The 13,565-nt window shown below is 41.8% G+C and overlaps 1 protein-coding gene across 1 annotated transcript; it reads right to left on the bottom strand.

The window, feature by feature from the left end:
• Positions 1-3,796: 3,796 nt before the first annotated feature.
• Positions 3,797-12,008, bottom strand: LOC134317547 (uncharacterized). The gene is made up of 5 exons (XM_062998256.1): positions 11,896-12,008; positions 7,713-7,835; positions 4,277-5,505; positions 4,049-4,189; positions 3,797-3,948 (listed from the first exon to the last, which is right to left on the bottom strand). Exons 3-5 carry the CDS (start codon positions 4,707-4,709, stop codon positions 3,881-3,883), a joined length of 642 nt encoding a protein of 213 aa, XP_062854326.1. The 5' UTR covers positions 4,710-5,505; positions 7,713-7,835; positions 11,896-12,008; the 3' UTR covers positions 3,797-3,880.
• Positions 12,009-13,565: the final 1,557 nt, after the last annotated feature.

A 13,565-nucleotide genomic window follows, 5' to 3' on the forward strand; every position in this document is an offset into this window, starting at 1 on the left:
TTCTTACAATTGCTCCCACAGTTGATTTATTCACACCAACCTGCTTGCCTATTGTAGATTCACTCTTCCCAGCCTGCTGCAGGTCTACAATTTTCTTCCTGGTGTCCTTCGACAGCTCTTTGGTCTTGGCCATGGTTGAGTTTGGAGTCTGACTGTTTGAGGCTGTGGACAGGTGTCTTTTATACAGATAACGAGGTCAAACAGGTGCCATTAATACAGGTAACGAGTGGAGGACAGAAGAGCTTCTTAAAGAAGAAGTTACAGGTCTGTGAGAGCCAGAAATCTTGCTTGTTTGTGGGTGACCAAATACTTATTTTCCACCATAATTTACAAATAAATTCTTTAAAAATCCTACAATGTGATTTCCTGGATTTTTTTTCTCATTTTGTCTTTTATAGTTGAAGTGTACCTATGATGAAAATTACAGACCTCTCTCATCTTTCTAAGTAGGAGAACTTGCACAATCAGTGGCTGACTAAATAATTTTTGGCCCCACTGTAAACTATTTTGTTCACAAAGGAAACATCCATCAAAGCTGAAGGCCTTTAATGACCTTGTGACAACACGGAAGCGAACCCAGGAACCACCAGACACCCCATGCAAACAAGCAAAAATAAATGATGTGATGGCAGTGGGTGCAAACAGACACGTGCCACAGGCAAAGGTTGACAGGCTCATTATTTACTTTATTTGTGAGGGTCTTCATCCATTTTCTGTGGTTGAACAACCTGCTTTTAAAGAACTTATATCGACACTGAACCCGCAATGCAAGGTCATTTCCAGACCCACTGTCCGGACCAGAGCAGAGGAAGCTGCCCATCAGATGAGGAAGACTTTGATGTCACACCTCAGTAAAGTCAGCCATGTCGCCACCACTACAGATTGTTGGACAGCACACCAGCAAAGTTCCATATGGGTCACAACTCGCTGGATAGATGAGGAAACCTTGGAGAGGAAATCTGCTGCACTTGCTTGCAAGAGGTTGAAAGGGTCCCACACATTTGATGTCTTAGCGAGTGCCCTTGATGACATTCATTGCCAATACGAAATAAGGGGGAAAGTGGTAAGAACCACAACAGACAGTGGCTCAAACTTCATTAAAGCATTCAGTGTGTTTGGTGAGCAAAGCCAACCTGAGGAAGCAGAGTCAGACCAAGACTCTTCTTCTGAGGAGCCCAAAGCTGAATACATGGAAGCATTCAGCATCCTGGAACAAGACAACGATCTTGAGTACCAGCTTCCTCCACATCAAAGATGTGCCTGCCACCTGTTAAACTTAGTTGCGACTACAGATGCTGCCATGGCAGAAAAGAAGAATGATACATACAGACGGCTATCACGTGCAGCCTTTGCGAAATGCCAAGCAATCTGGAACAAATCGGGTCGGTCATACATGGCAGCAGAATTTGTGGAAGATAATTGCAAGCTCCATCTCATTCGGCCATGTCCAACTGGGTGGAACTCGCCATACATGGCTGTGGAGAGAATCATATACGTATCATAGAAGAGAAGGGGGAGGATGCTATTTGACTAGACGTTCCACATCTATTCCTGCAGGAAATTCACTACAAGTTGTCTACATTTGCTTTATGTCATACAGGTCGAGTCTGGTTGAAGTCGCTTTCCTGACTGAGTACTGTCCTGTGATGAAGCCTGTGGTGCAGGCTTTAAACATCCTTCAGTCTGAAACCAACACGCACATGGGTTGGCTCCTGCCAGCGATCATCCAGCTACAAGCTAAACTCAGCAGACTGGAGACATCCTCCAAGATGTGCCCACCACTCATCAGAGCTATTCAGGGTGGTGTCCAAAAGCGCTTTGGTGGGATGATGGAAGACCCTGAACTGATTGCTGCAGCAATTCTTTTGCCAAAGTTCAAGACCACCTGGACTGAGAGGGCTGATGTCAGAGAAGCAGGTATGATTTTTTTTTTATTAATCCTAGTCCTGTCCACTTTGTTTCTTTTGTAATAAATGCATCTAGTCTTTCTGCACAAGTTGTAGTTATTATAATTTCTGTATTATGACAAACTCTTGTTGCCACATTAATCAACTTAATTGTCAGAACTCTTCAGTGTGTGGTGTTGTGTGTTTGTCACTCAACATCTCTGGTCTATGTGAGACCACACCTTGACCAGATGGCAGAGGCTGTGTTGGAGCAAGTCAGGCAAAATTCATCAGATGAAGATGATTTTTACTTCTCATTAAAGGTCACAAGGTACAGGAGAACTGGATGGGTACCTTGCCTGTACCTCAAATAAGATAGATCTGCTGAATTCATTTCCACACATCAAAAAGCTTTCTCTAAAACTCAACACTGGTCTGCCTGCCTCAGCCGCCTGTGAGCGTCTCTTCAGCTGTGCTGGACCGCTGTTCACTGAAAAGCCAACAAGGATAAACTCCACTAACTTTGAAAATCGACTACTGCTCAAATTTAACAAGAATTTCAGAGAGTAGTTCTCTAAAGATGGACACAAATAAAGGAGCAGTAATCTAGTTGTCAATATGTTTTTGTTTTTAATTATTATATTTTAATTAAAAACATTTATTGTGAGATGTATATCCACTTGTCTTGTTTGCATTACACATGAGACCCCCCCCCCCTGCACTGTTAAAAAAAAGGGATGAAGTAACGTTTACTCCGAGTACATTTTAAATGAGTTACTTTTTACTTTAGTCGATTTTTAGTCTAGTAACTTTACTCATACTTAAGTAAGAATTCATCCAAGTAATAGTACTTTCACTATTTTACTTTACTCTTTCCACCTCTGCTGTTTAGTTGGTTTAGCTCTGTTTAGTTTTGTTTAATTCTGTCTTGTCTCACATTATTAGCTTAGCTTAGGGGTTAGGTTCCTGTTCTGTTAGCATTTAGCTTAGCATAGGTCGAGTGTTTGGTTTTGTGTATCTGTCTTATCTTGTTCTACCTGTCTTTTGTCTTTGTTATTTTTAAATACATGTTGGTTAATTTACATCTCTGCGTGTGTGTCCGCCCCTTCCTCGCCCATCGTCGACCACATATCGTTACAGTTTATGATCGGACACACAAACCTTTGCAAGTAAATAAAAATAAACTTGCAAGCAATGAAAGTTGAACCTCTCGTACATATGAGAGGTTATATGTACGAGACCTGCTTGCCTTCATATTTAACTCAAATCACTTGTCTAACATTTGAATCACTGTATTGATGGGTGTGGCAACAGTGTCTAGGACAGGAAAGAATAACCTGTCAATTAAACTTTTGATAACGGGTTGCATGTGGTGGGAGAAGGTAGACCTGTTTATATTCCACCTGCTTTAGAAAGCAATAGCTTTTTTATTTACATTTTAAGCCGCCAGAATGATTACAAACCTGCCAAAGTGTGTTTTTCCCTGCCAATTTCCAACAAAATCGCAAAATCTGGCAACACTGACTGTGATACTGACCGCCCGTGAGTGCTTTGGGACGGCAGAGGGGCTCACAGAAGGACCCGCTGAAAAAAGTCGCTAGAAGGGTCTAAAAAGTCGCTAAATACAGCGACAAAGTCGATAAATTGGCAACACTGCATCTGAGACACCAGCACAGCACCCAAACCTCTACACTTGACACGCCCACAGATGACGTCACGGTTCGGGCTGAAAAACCCAGTATTCTGTGGTGCCAAATTAGACGCTAGTTCGCTGTCTGGAACCTCTTTTATCTGAAACCAGAACCGGAACCGTTCTGCACCGGTGGAAAAGGGGTATCAGAGCGATTGGATCTTCATCAGTCCACCCTCAATACCCAACGTACACAAAATCAAACCAACCAACCAACATGTTCATGAAGGCACTTTATTGTTATTTTGATGTTGGAAAAGTCGGCGTGTGATTGGATGATCTCCGGATCGTCACCACCTCAGCTTCAGACGTTGAAGAACTGGAACCGTTTGGTTCTCAGGCTGGTTCTCCTCAACTTCGGCATCGGGACACCTACACAGCAACACAGAGCCGACATGCACACGTGTTAGAGGAAACTCCAGCGTTACTCCACCTAGCGTGTATAACGTGTATTTCTGAATTTAAACCAGACCTTTATCTTCACACACGCTCTCCATCAGAGCCCCAGACTCTTCAGGTTGGGCTTCAATGATGGGGGGAACAAGAACGTCGTCCTGCAGCTGCTCGTGGTCCGGTTTGTTTGAAGACACCTCGGAGATGTTCTTCAGTGGATCTGATGGAGAAATGCAACCTGATTCAGTTTGTAACGTTCACCTTCATCAGATCACCACCATCGATCTATAAAATCCCTCAAACGTACCTTCAGTGCATCCTCTATCCAGGTTCTGCTCCTTTAGTTTCCATATTTGGTGCTCCAAAGCTGCTGGCTCCTCCAGTTCTGTCCACTGGTGCTCAGGTGCTTCATCCCTCTCTGGTTCCTTCACCAGGTTCACTAGAACCACCCGCCTGTCCTGTAGACCCACTTGCTCCTCAGGTTTATTAACCTCATTCTTCAAACCTACCTGATCTACCCGTTCTTCCACCTTCGTCATCTGGTCCGTCTGAAGCACCTGGTTCTCCATCTGGTTCTTTCCTACCTGCTTTGGTTTTTTCACTGTGTCCACTGGGTCCACCTGCCTCTCTACCTTCTTCATCTCATTCTCTATGAAATAAACCTTATTTTTTACATGTCCCTTCCCCTGCTCCTTCAGGATGACCAGCTCTGGTTCTTCCACCAGGTTCAGCTGGACCATCTGCCTCTCCTCCTTCTTTATCTCATTCTCTATGCAATGAATCTTATTTTTTTACATGTCCCATCCACTGGTCCTCTAGGATGACCTGCTCTGGTTCTTTAACCAGGTTCAGCGGGGCCACCTGCCTCTCTACCTTCTTCATGACCTTGTCTGGTTTTTCCACTGGGTCCACCTGCTCTAACTTCTTCATCTCAATCTCAAAAACCAGAACCACCTTGTCTACTGCTTTACTCCTCTGGTCCTTTAGGACGACCTGCTCTGGTTCTTCCACCAGGTCTCGTGGGGCCACCTGCATCTCCACCTTCTTCATCTCATTCTCTATGAAATAAACCTTATTTTTTACATGTCCCTTCCCCTGCTCCTTCAGGATGACCAGCTCTGGTTCTTCCACCAGGTTCAGCTGGACCATCTGCCTCTCTGCTTTCTTCATCTCATTCTCTATGAAACGAATCTTATTTTTTTACATGTCCCATCCACTGGTCCTCTAGGATGACCTGCTCTGGTTCTTTAACCAGGTTCAGCGGGGCCACCTGCCTCTCTACCTTCTTCATGACCTTGTCTGGTTTTTCCACTGGGTCCACCTGCTCTAACTTCTTCATCTCAATCTCAAAAACCAGAACCACCTTGTCTACTGCTTTACTCCTCTGGTCCTTTAGGACGACCTGCTCTGGTTCTTCCACCAGGTCTCGTGGGGCCACCTGCATCTCCACCTTCTGGCGTCTCTGCCACCATTTTCTCTTCTTTGCTCATTGTTACTGCATGTGGGAGTGTCTCCAAATATTCAGGGTTGCCAAGTCTGCAATCAAATGAATATATAATAAAATGACAATGGATTATATTAAATTGAATACATTTTCTTAATGTTGGCTTTAAGTGTTTAGCTAATCCCAAAGTAGTTCATATTTTTTAGTTTTGGTTATTGAAGCGCTTTTGTTGTTGCCATCTGTGAGATGACTTACATAGATGTCTGGCAACCATGCTCCCATTACACTGACCATAGACCTGCATTACACACATCTGACAGTGATGTTCGTCTCTTACACTGTATATAAATCACTGTCAAGTAAAACACTGAGAATCAGGAGCTTCGACTTAAACAGGCATTGCAAGTGATTGGAAATCAAATGTAATTATCAATAATCTACTTCTAAGATCTGTTTTTTTTTCTCTAAAATAATCATCATTAATAGAGGAATCAAATAAATGTGTATTGATTTAGTAGACCGTTCAGTCTTCCAAGTGCCGTCTACTGCATCTGGACTGTTGCACATTTTCAGTTGGACCAGAGAAACTCCATTAGAAAGCTGTTCATTAGTGTAGTTGTTCTTTTGATAAGTGTAGATGTGAGAGAGTTGGGATGCAGTAATGAAGTGATGTTACATTTTACAGCTTTCATACACATCATTCCACACATTATTAACACGTCAGCGTTAGAAAAGAAATGTGGTTTAATACTGATATGTAGATGACGTGATAGAGCACAGATTTAAGGGTTAGATGTATTTTTACTCTGCAGTTTATTTTTTAATGTAAATGCTCGAGTATGCTGCAAAATCTGTAATGTACAACCTTTACTGTTTTGTTTACAATGGTTTGCAGTACATGTGGTTCATGATGTTCTCTTTAAGAAAAGCACAACCCAAGTTAGCCACGCCTTTAAATCCACATGCAAATCAACTCATTATCATTAGAACATGTAATAATTCAGTTCTTACTAGTAAGAATTTAATTCCTGATATTAAGAAAAAGGATAATATAGGATAATAGGATAATGACCAATAGCTCACGTCGAAAAGTATAAAAGCCGATTCAGATGGAAATAAACAGACTGTTCTAAACTAGCCAGCGATGAATCCTCTACAATCTTTCTTTCTGAACTTTTTTTTTTTAATGTATTTGGTCATGTTGGTATGAAACCATACTGCTGCTCACAAATCCTCTTTTCTTAACCTAGTTTTTCTTCTCTTTCCCAGATCTTCATGCTGTGACTGATCAGCTGATGCTTCTGTAGTTGTTTCAGCTCTGTGCATCACCTTTACCCTTAAAATTATACTTCATATTCTTCAAATATTTGAACCATCATGCTTCGTGTCTACTCCTCAAACATCCTTTCACATTTATTTATTTATTTATTTATTAGGGTTTTAACATCATGTTTCACACTTTGGTTACATTCATGACAGGAACGGTAGTTACTCGCTACACAAGATTCATCAGTTCACAAGTTTAATATCAGACACAGTCATGGACAATTTAGTATCTTTAATTCACCTCACCTACTCGTCTTTGGACTGTGGGAGGAAACCCACGTGGACACGAGGAGAACATACAAACTCCACACAGAAAGGACCCGGACCGCCCCACCTGGGGATGGAACCCAGGACCTTCTTGCTGTGAGGCGACAGTGCTACCCACTGAGCCACTGTGCTGCCCCCTCTCACATGTAAAGATTTTATTGAACAATCTAGTTCATGCCTCCACTGGTACGTCATCTAGGACGACTTCCACTCTTCATTCTCTTTATTGCTGCCCTCACTTAATTCATGCTAATAAGTCTGTGTGCTAGCACCGCTGCAGTTAGGCTAAAGCATTTTTATTTCATAGCCACATTTATAGAGAAGTGACACTAATAACACTAACACTTATAATAATAATGACACTAATGCTGCCCTCACTTAATTCATGCTAATCCAAGTCACTCTGTAGCTATCTACAGCGTCTCTGCCTATTAAGGTTGTATCCTTCTGTTGATGGTGTCCCAGTCCATCCACCAGGTTAAGTTTCTCTTATCTGCAATCAACTAAAATTCACAGTAAATGTAAGAAACCCTGCATTTTTATTTGCATTTTTCGTACTGTCCCAACTGTTTATGATTTGGGGTTGTTGTAGTAGCAGTGGCAGCAGGACTACAATTTATACTCCTAGTGCAAAAATGCTCCAAGACATTCAAACATTAATGAATCTGTATTAAAATGTGATTTTGCTGAAGATAAAAACGCTTACTGAGTTCATCTGTATCTTCAGGTTCTTCCTTCTTCACAGGCTTCATCTGGAAACCTCCACACTGTTGGTCCACTGAGGAGAAGAGTTCCATGACTTGTTCCGCAGGGATTAAAGTGACTTCACCTGAAATTCCATCAATATGTGAAGAAGAAACTCAACAACTGGAGGAAATGTAAGATCGTGGGTTTGGTTTTCCAATCACAAATAAATTCCAGTTAGATTTAAACCTTAAATCCAGACTGGAGTGGAGCAGCACAGTACAGTACAGGTTCTAATCCCACTATCCACATTCTCTTATTATTTCTACTGATTATTTCTACTGACTGTACCTCACTGTACTGTACCTCACTGTACTGTACCATACTGTACTGTACCACTGTACTGTTCCACACCGTACTATACCACACCATACTGTACCATACTGTACTGTACCACACTGTACTGTACCACACCGTACTGTACCACACTGTACTGTACCATACTGTACTGTACCACACTGAACTGTACCACACTGTACTGTACCATACTGTACTGTACCACACTGTACTATACCATACTGTACTGTACCACACTGTACTGTACCACACTGTACTGTACCACACTGTACTGTACCATACTGTACTGTACCACACTGTACTGTACCACACTGTACTGTACCATACTGTACTGTACCACACTGTACTGTACCTCACTGTACTGTACCTCACTGTACTGTACCACACTGTACTGTACCATACTGTACCATACTGTACTGTACCACACTATACTGTACCTCACTGTACTGTACCTCACTGTACTGTACCATACTGTACTGTACCACACTGTACTGTACCTCACTGTACTGTACCATACTGTACTGTACCACACTGTACTGTACCATACTGTACTGTACCATACTGTACTGTACCACACTGTACTGTACCTCACTGTACTGTACCACACTGTACTGTACTGTACCACACTGTACTGTACCTCACTGTACTGTACCACACTGTACTGTACCACACTGTACTGTACCATACTGTACTGTACCTCACTGTACTGTACCACACTGTACTGTACCATACTGTACTGTACCACACTGTACTGTACTGTACCACACTGTACTGTACCTCACTGTACTGTACCACACTGTACCTCACTGTACTGTACCACACTGTACTGTACCTCACTGTACTGTACCACACTGTACTGTACCATACTGTACCACACTGTACTGTACCATACTGTACTGTACCACACTGTACTGTACCATACTGTACTGTACCTCACTGTACTGTACCACACTGTACTGTACCATACTGTACTGTACCATACTGTACTGTACCACACTGTACTGTACCACACTGTACCACACTGTACTGTGCCACACTGTACTGTACCATACTGTACCACACTGTACTGTAACCACACTGTACCTCACTGTACTGTACCACACTGTACTGTACTATACTGTACTGTACCTCACTGTACTGTACCATACTGTACCACACTGTACTGTACCACACTGTACTGTACCATACTGTACTGTACCACACTGTACTGTACCATACTGTACTGTACCACACTGTACCACACTGTACTGTAACCACACTGTACCTCACTGTACTGTACCACACTGTACTGTACTATACTGTACTGTACCACACTGTACTGTACCTCACTGTACTGTACCACACTGTACTGTACCACACTGTACTGTACCATACTGTACTGTACCACACTGTACTGTACCACACTGTACTGTACCATACTGTTCTGTACCTCACTGTACTGTACCATAATGTACTGTACCACACTGTACTGTACCACACTGTACTGTACCTCACTGTACTGTACCACACTGTACTGTACCACACTGTACTGTACCATACTGTTCTGTACCTCACTGTACTGTACCTCACTGTACTGTACCATACTGTTCTGTACCTCACTGTACTGTACCATAATGTACTGTACCACACTGTACTGTACCACACTGTACTGTACCTCACTGTACTGTACCATACTGTTCTGTACCATACTGTACTGTACCTCACTGTACTGTACCACACTGTACTGTACCACACTGTACTGTACCATACTGTACTGTACCTCACTGTACTGTACCACACTGTACTGTACCATACTGTACTGTACCACACTGTACTGTACCACACTGTACTGTACCATACTGTACTGTACCTCACTGTACTGTACCACACTGTACTGTACCATACTGTACTGTACCACACTGTACTGTACCATACTGTACTGTACCACACTGTACTGTACCACACTGTACTGTACCATACTGTACTGTACCTCACTGTACTGTACCATACTGTACTGTACCACACTGTACTGTACCACACTGTACTGTACCATACTGTACTGTACCACACTGTACTGTACCACACTGTACTGTACCACACTGTACTGTACCATACTGTACTGTACCTCACTGTACTGTACCATACTGTACTGTACCACACTGTACTGTACCTCACTGTACTGTACCACACTGTACTGTACCACACTGTACTGTACCATACTGTACTGTACCTCACTGTACTGTACCACACTGTACTGTACCATACTGTACTGTACCACACTGTACTGTACTGTACCACACTGTACTGTACCTCACTGTACTGTACCACACTGTACCTCACTGTACTGTACCACACTGTACTGTACCTCACTGTACTGTACCACACTGTACTGTACCACACTGTACTGTACCATACTGTACCACACTGTACTGTACCATACTGTACTGTACCACACTGTACTGTACCATACTGTACTGTACCTCACTGTACTGTACCACACTGTACTGTACCATACTGTACTGTACCATACTGTACTGTACCACACTGTACTGTACCACACTGTACCACACTGTACTGTGCCACACTGTACTGTACCATACTGTACCACACTGTACTGTAACCACACTGTACCTCACTGTACTGTACCACACTGTACTGTACTATACTGTACTGTACCACACTGTACTGTACCTCACTGTACTGTACCATACTGTACCACACTGTACTGTACCACACTGTACTGTACCATACTGTACTGTACCACACTGTACTGTACCATACTGTACTGTACCACACTGTACCACACTGTACTGTAACCACACTGTACCTCACTGTACTGTACCACACTGTACTGTACTATACTGTACTGTACCACACTGTACTGTACCTCACTGTACTGTACCATACTGTACCACACTGTACTGTACCACACTGTACTGTACCACACTGTACTGTACCTCACTGTACTGTACCATACTGTACTGTACCACACTGTACTGTACCATACTGTTCTGTACCTCACTGTACTGTACCATAATGTACTGTACCACACTGTACTGTACCACACTGTACTGTACCTCACTGTACTGTACCATACTGTACTGTACCTCACTGTACTGTACCTCACTGTACTGTACCACACTACTGTACCACACTGTACTGTACCATACTGTACTGTACCATACTGTTCTGTACCTCACTGTACTGTACCACACTACTGTACCACACTGTACTGTACCATACTGTTCTGTACCTCACTGTACTGTACCACACTGTACTGTACCACACTGTACTGTACCTCACTGTTCTGTACCTCACTGTACTGTACCATACTGTACTGTACCATACTGTACTGTACCACACTGTACTGTACCATACTGTACTGTACCACACTGTACTGTACCATACTGTTCTGTACCATACTGTACTGTACCATGCTGTACTGTACCATACTGTACTGTACCTCACTGTACTGTACCATACTGTACTGTACCATACTGTACTGTACCACACTGTACTGTACCACACTGTACCACACTGTACTGTACCATACTGTACTGTACCATACTGTACTGTACCATACTGTTCTGTACCTCACTGTACTGTACCATAATGTACTGTACCACACTGTACTGTACCACACTGTACTGTACCATACTGTACTGTACCACACTGTACTGTACCACACTGTACCACACTGTACTGTACCACACTGTACTGTACCATACTGTACTGTACCACACTGTACTGTACCACACTGTACCATACTGTACTGTACCATACTGTACTGTACCTCACTGTACTGTACCATACTGTACTGTACCACACTGGCTGGTGGAGAAATGGCTCATCGCTCCATATTTACTTACAGAAGAAATCATCGTCCTCATCTTCATCTTCTTCCATTTTTATTGGTTTCTTCTGGAATCCTTCATGTTGTAGATCCTCCGGGGTGACGTGTCCCTCTTCTGCTGACTGCATTATTAAAGATCTAATACAAAGATAGATAGATGTACTTATTTATCCTTTAAGGAATATTCTGAGAAATTCTTTTAGACTATTTTAATTGGCTGTTGTTTATTCTGTGAGGCTGAACACGGCGAGAACGTTACAACTATTGTGGGCAGCATCTGACAGAAAAGACCTCCAACAGAGCTTCTAAGATCTTCAGTTAAATAAAGATTAAAGAGAATGAAAACATCACACATCTCCTTCTCCTTCGTGTTTAAGCTTTGTCTTGTATAACTAAATGTACAATTTGTCTGATTAACTAAATGTAAAATAATAAATGTTTTTTTTTAAATAATTGATTGATTTATCTAAAACTACTTACAATCACATTTGCAATTAAAACAGAACAAACACCTGACCTGGTAGCTCAGTGGTGGAGATACTGGTCTAGTAATTGCTCACTGGTTCAGGCCACACTCTTCTAAGTTACCACTGATTACATTGTTTCATTGTATTCAAACAAAAGTCACTTTGGCTAAATATGTCCACTAAATGTCATGAATGTAAAATATAACTCGATGTGTTTCTATAAAAATGTTATATTTAGTTCTGATAAACTGATTCATTTTGCTGAATCGGTTCAAATGAATCGGTTCATCAGTACTGAATCATGTGAGATGCTAACAGTTAGCGGAGCAGCTAGTAGTTTGTGTGAAAATGAAGTTAAAGCTCCTTAAATCCACACAGTGATACTTAATTATGAACTCTAGTTTTGTTATTGATTAGAATGTAGTTAATAATTAAAGTGTAATAAATAAATAAGTAAATATTTTACTTACAGATGATTCACTTCAGTACAAACACACCAGCTGCTGCAGCTTCTTCTTCTTCTGTATGAATTGAGCTGGTTGATCTACAACGTTCAGGTTTATTAGCGCCTCTACTGGACTGCAGTGTCAGTACTGATACTAACTCATTCATTCATTCAGCTTTATTAAGTCTGATCAAGGTCGTGGTGCTCTTATTGTGAGGTGGATGGATTATCTCGGCAAAGGAGAAGTGCTCACTAACACAGATGTAGACACATTTGTGAACAATATTTAAAAGAAAAAGACCTTTTGTGCACATAGACAAAGTCTTAGATCTTTGAGTTCAGCTCATGAAAAATGGGAGCAAAAACAAAAGTGCTGCGTTTAAATTTGTGTTCAGTTTATGTGCACATTAATAGATATAAACCAAAGTTCTGTTCAGTCACTGAGCTGCTGAGCGTCTTTCTCAACAGCCGCTATTTTCAGTTCGTTTTTCAAGAAACTGAAAAAAAAATCCCCAATGTCTTTAACCAAGTTGTGTTGGAGCACCCAAAAGGTGGTGTGACAAAGTAAAACTTCATCTCCGGTAAGTGTGTGTATGTATGAGTGTGTGTATATATATGAGTGTGTGTATATATGAGTGTGTGTGTGTATATATGAGAGTGTGTATGTATATATGAGTGTGTGTATATATATATGAGTGTGTGTATGTATGAGTGTGTGTATATATGAGAGTGTGTATGTATATATGAGTGTGTGTATATATACAGTGTATCACA

The sequence above is a fragment of the Trichomycterus rosablanca genome, chromosome 1, assembly GCF_030014385.1.
Source record: "Trichomycterus rosablanca isolate fTriRos1 chromosome 1, fTriRos1.hap1, whole genome shotgun sequence".
Classification (NCBI taxonomy): domain Eukaryota; kingdom Metazoa; phylum Chordata; class Actinopteri; order Siluriformes; family Trichomycteridae; genus Trichomycterus; species Trichomycterus rosablanca.

Bases quoted from the DNA above. Each gene is read 5' to 3' on its own strand.
- LOC134317547 (XM_062998256.1), bottom strand. From the start codon at position 4,709: ATGGTCCAGCTGAACCTGGTGGAAGAACCAGAGCTGGTCATCCTGAAG. The intron at 4,190-4,276 runs GTACGTTTGAGG...TTTCTCCATCAG, and splicing joins GGATAGAGGATGCACTGAAG to ATCCACTGAAGAACATCTCC. The intron at 3,949-4,048 runs GTCTGGTTTAAA...GTTGCTGTGTAG, and splicing joins GAGCGTGTGTGAAGATAAAG to GTGTCCCGATGCCGAAGTTG.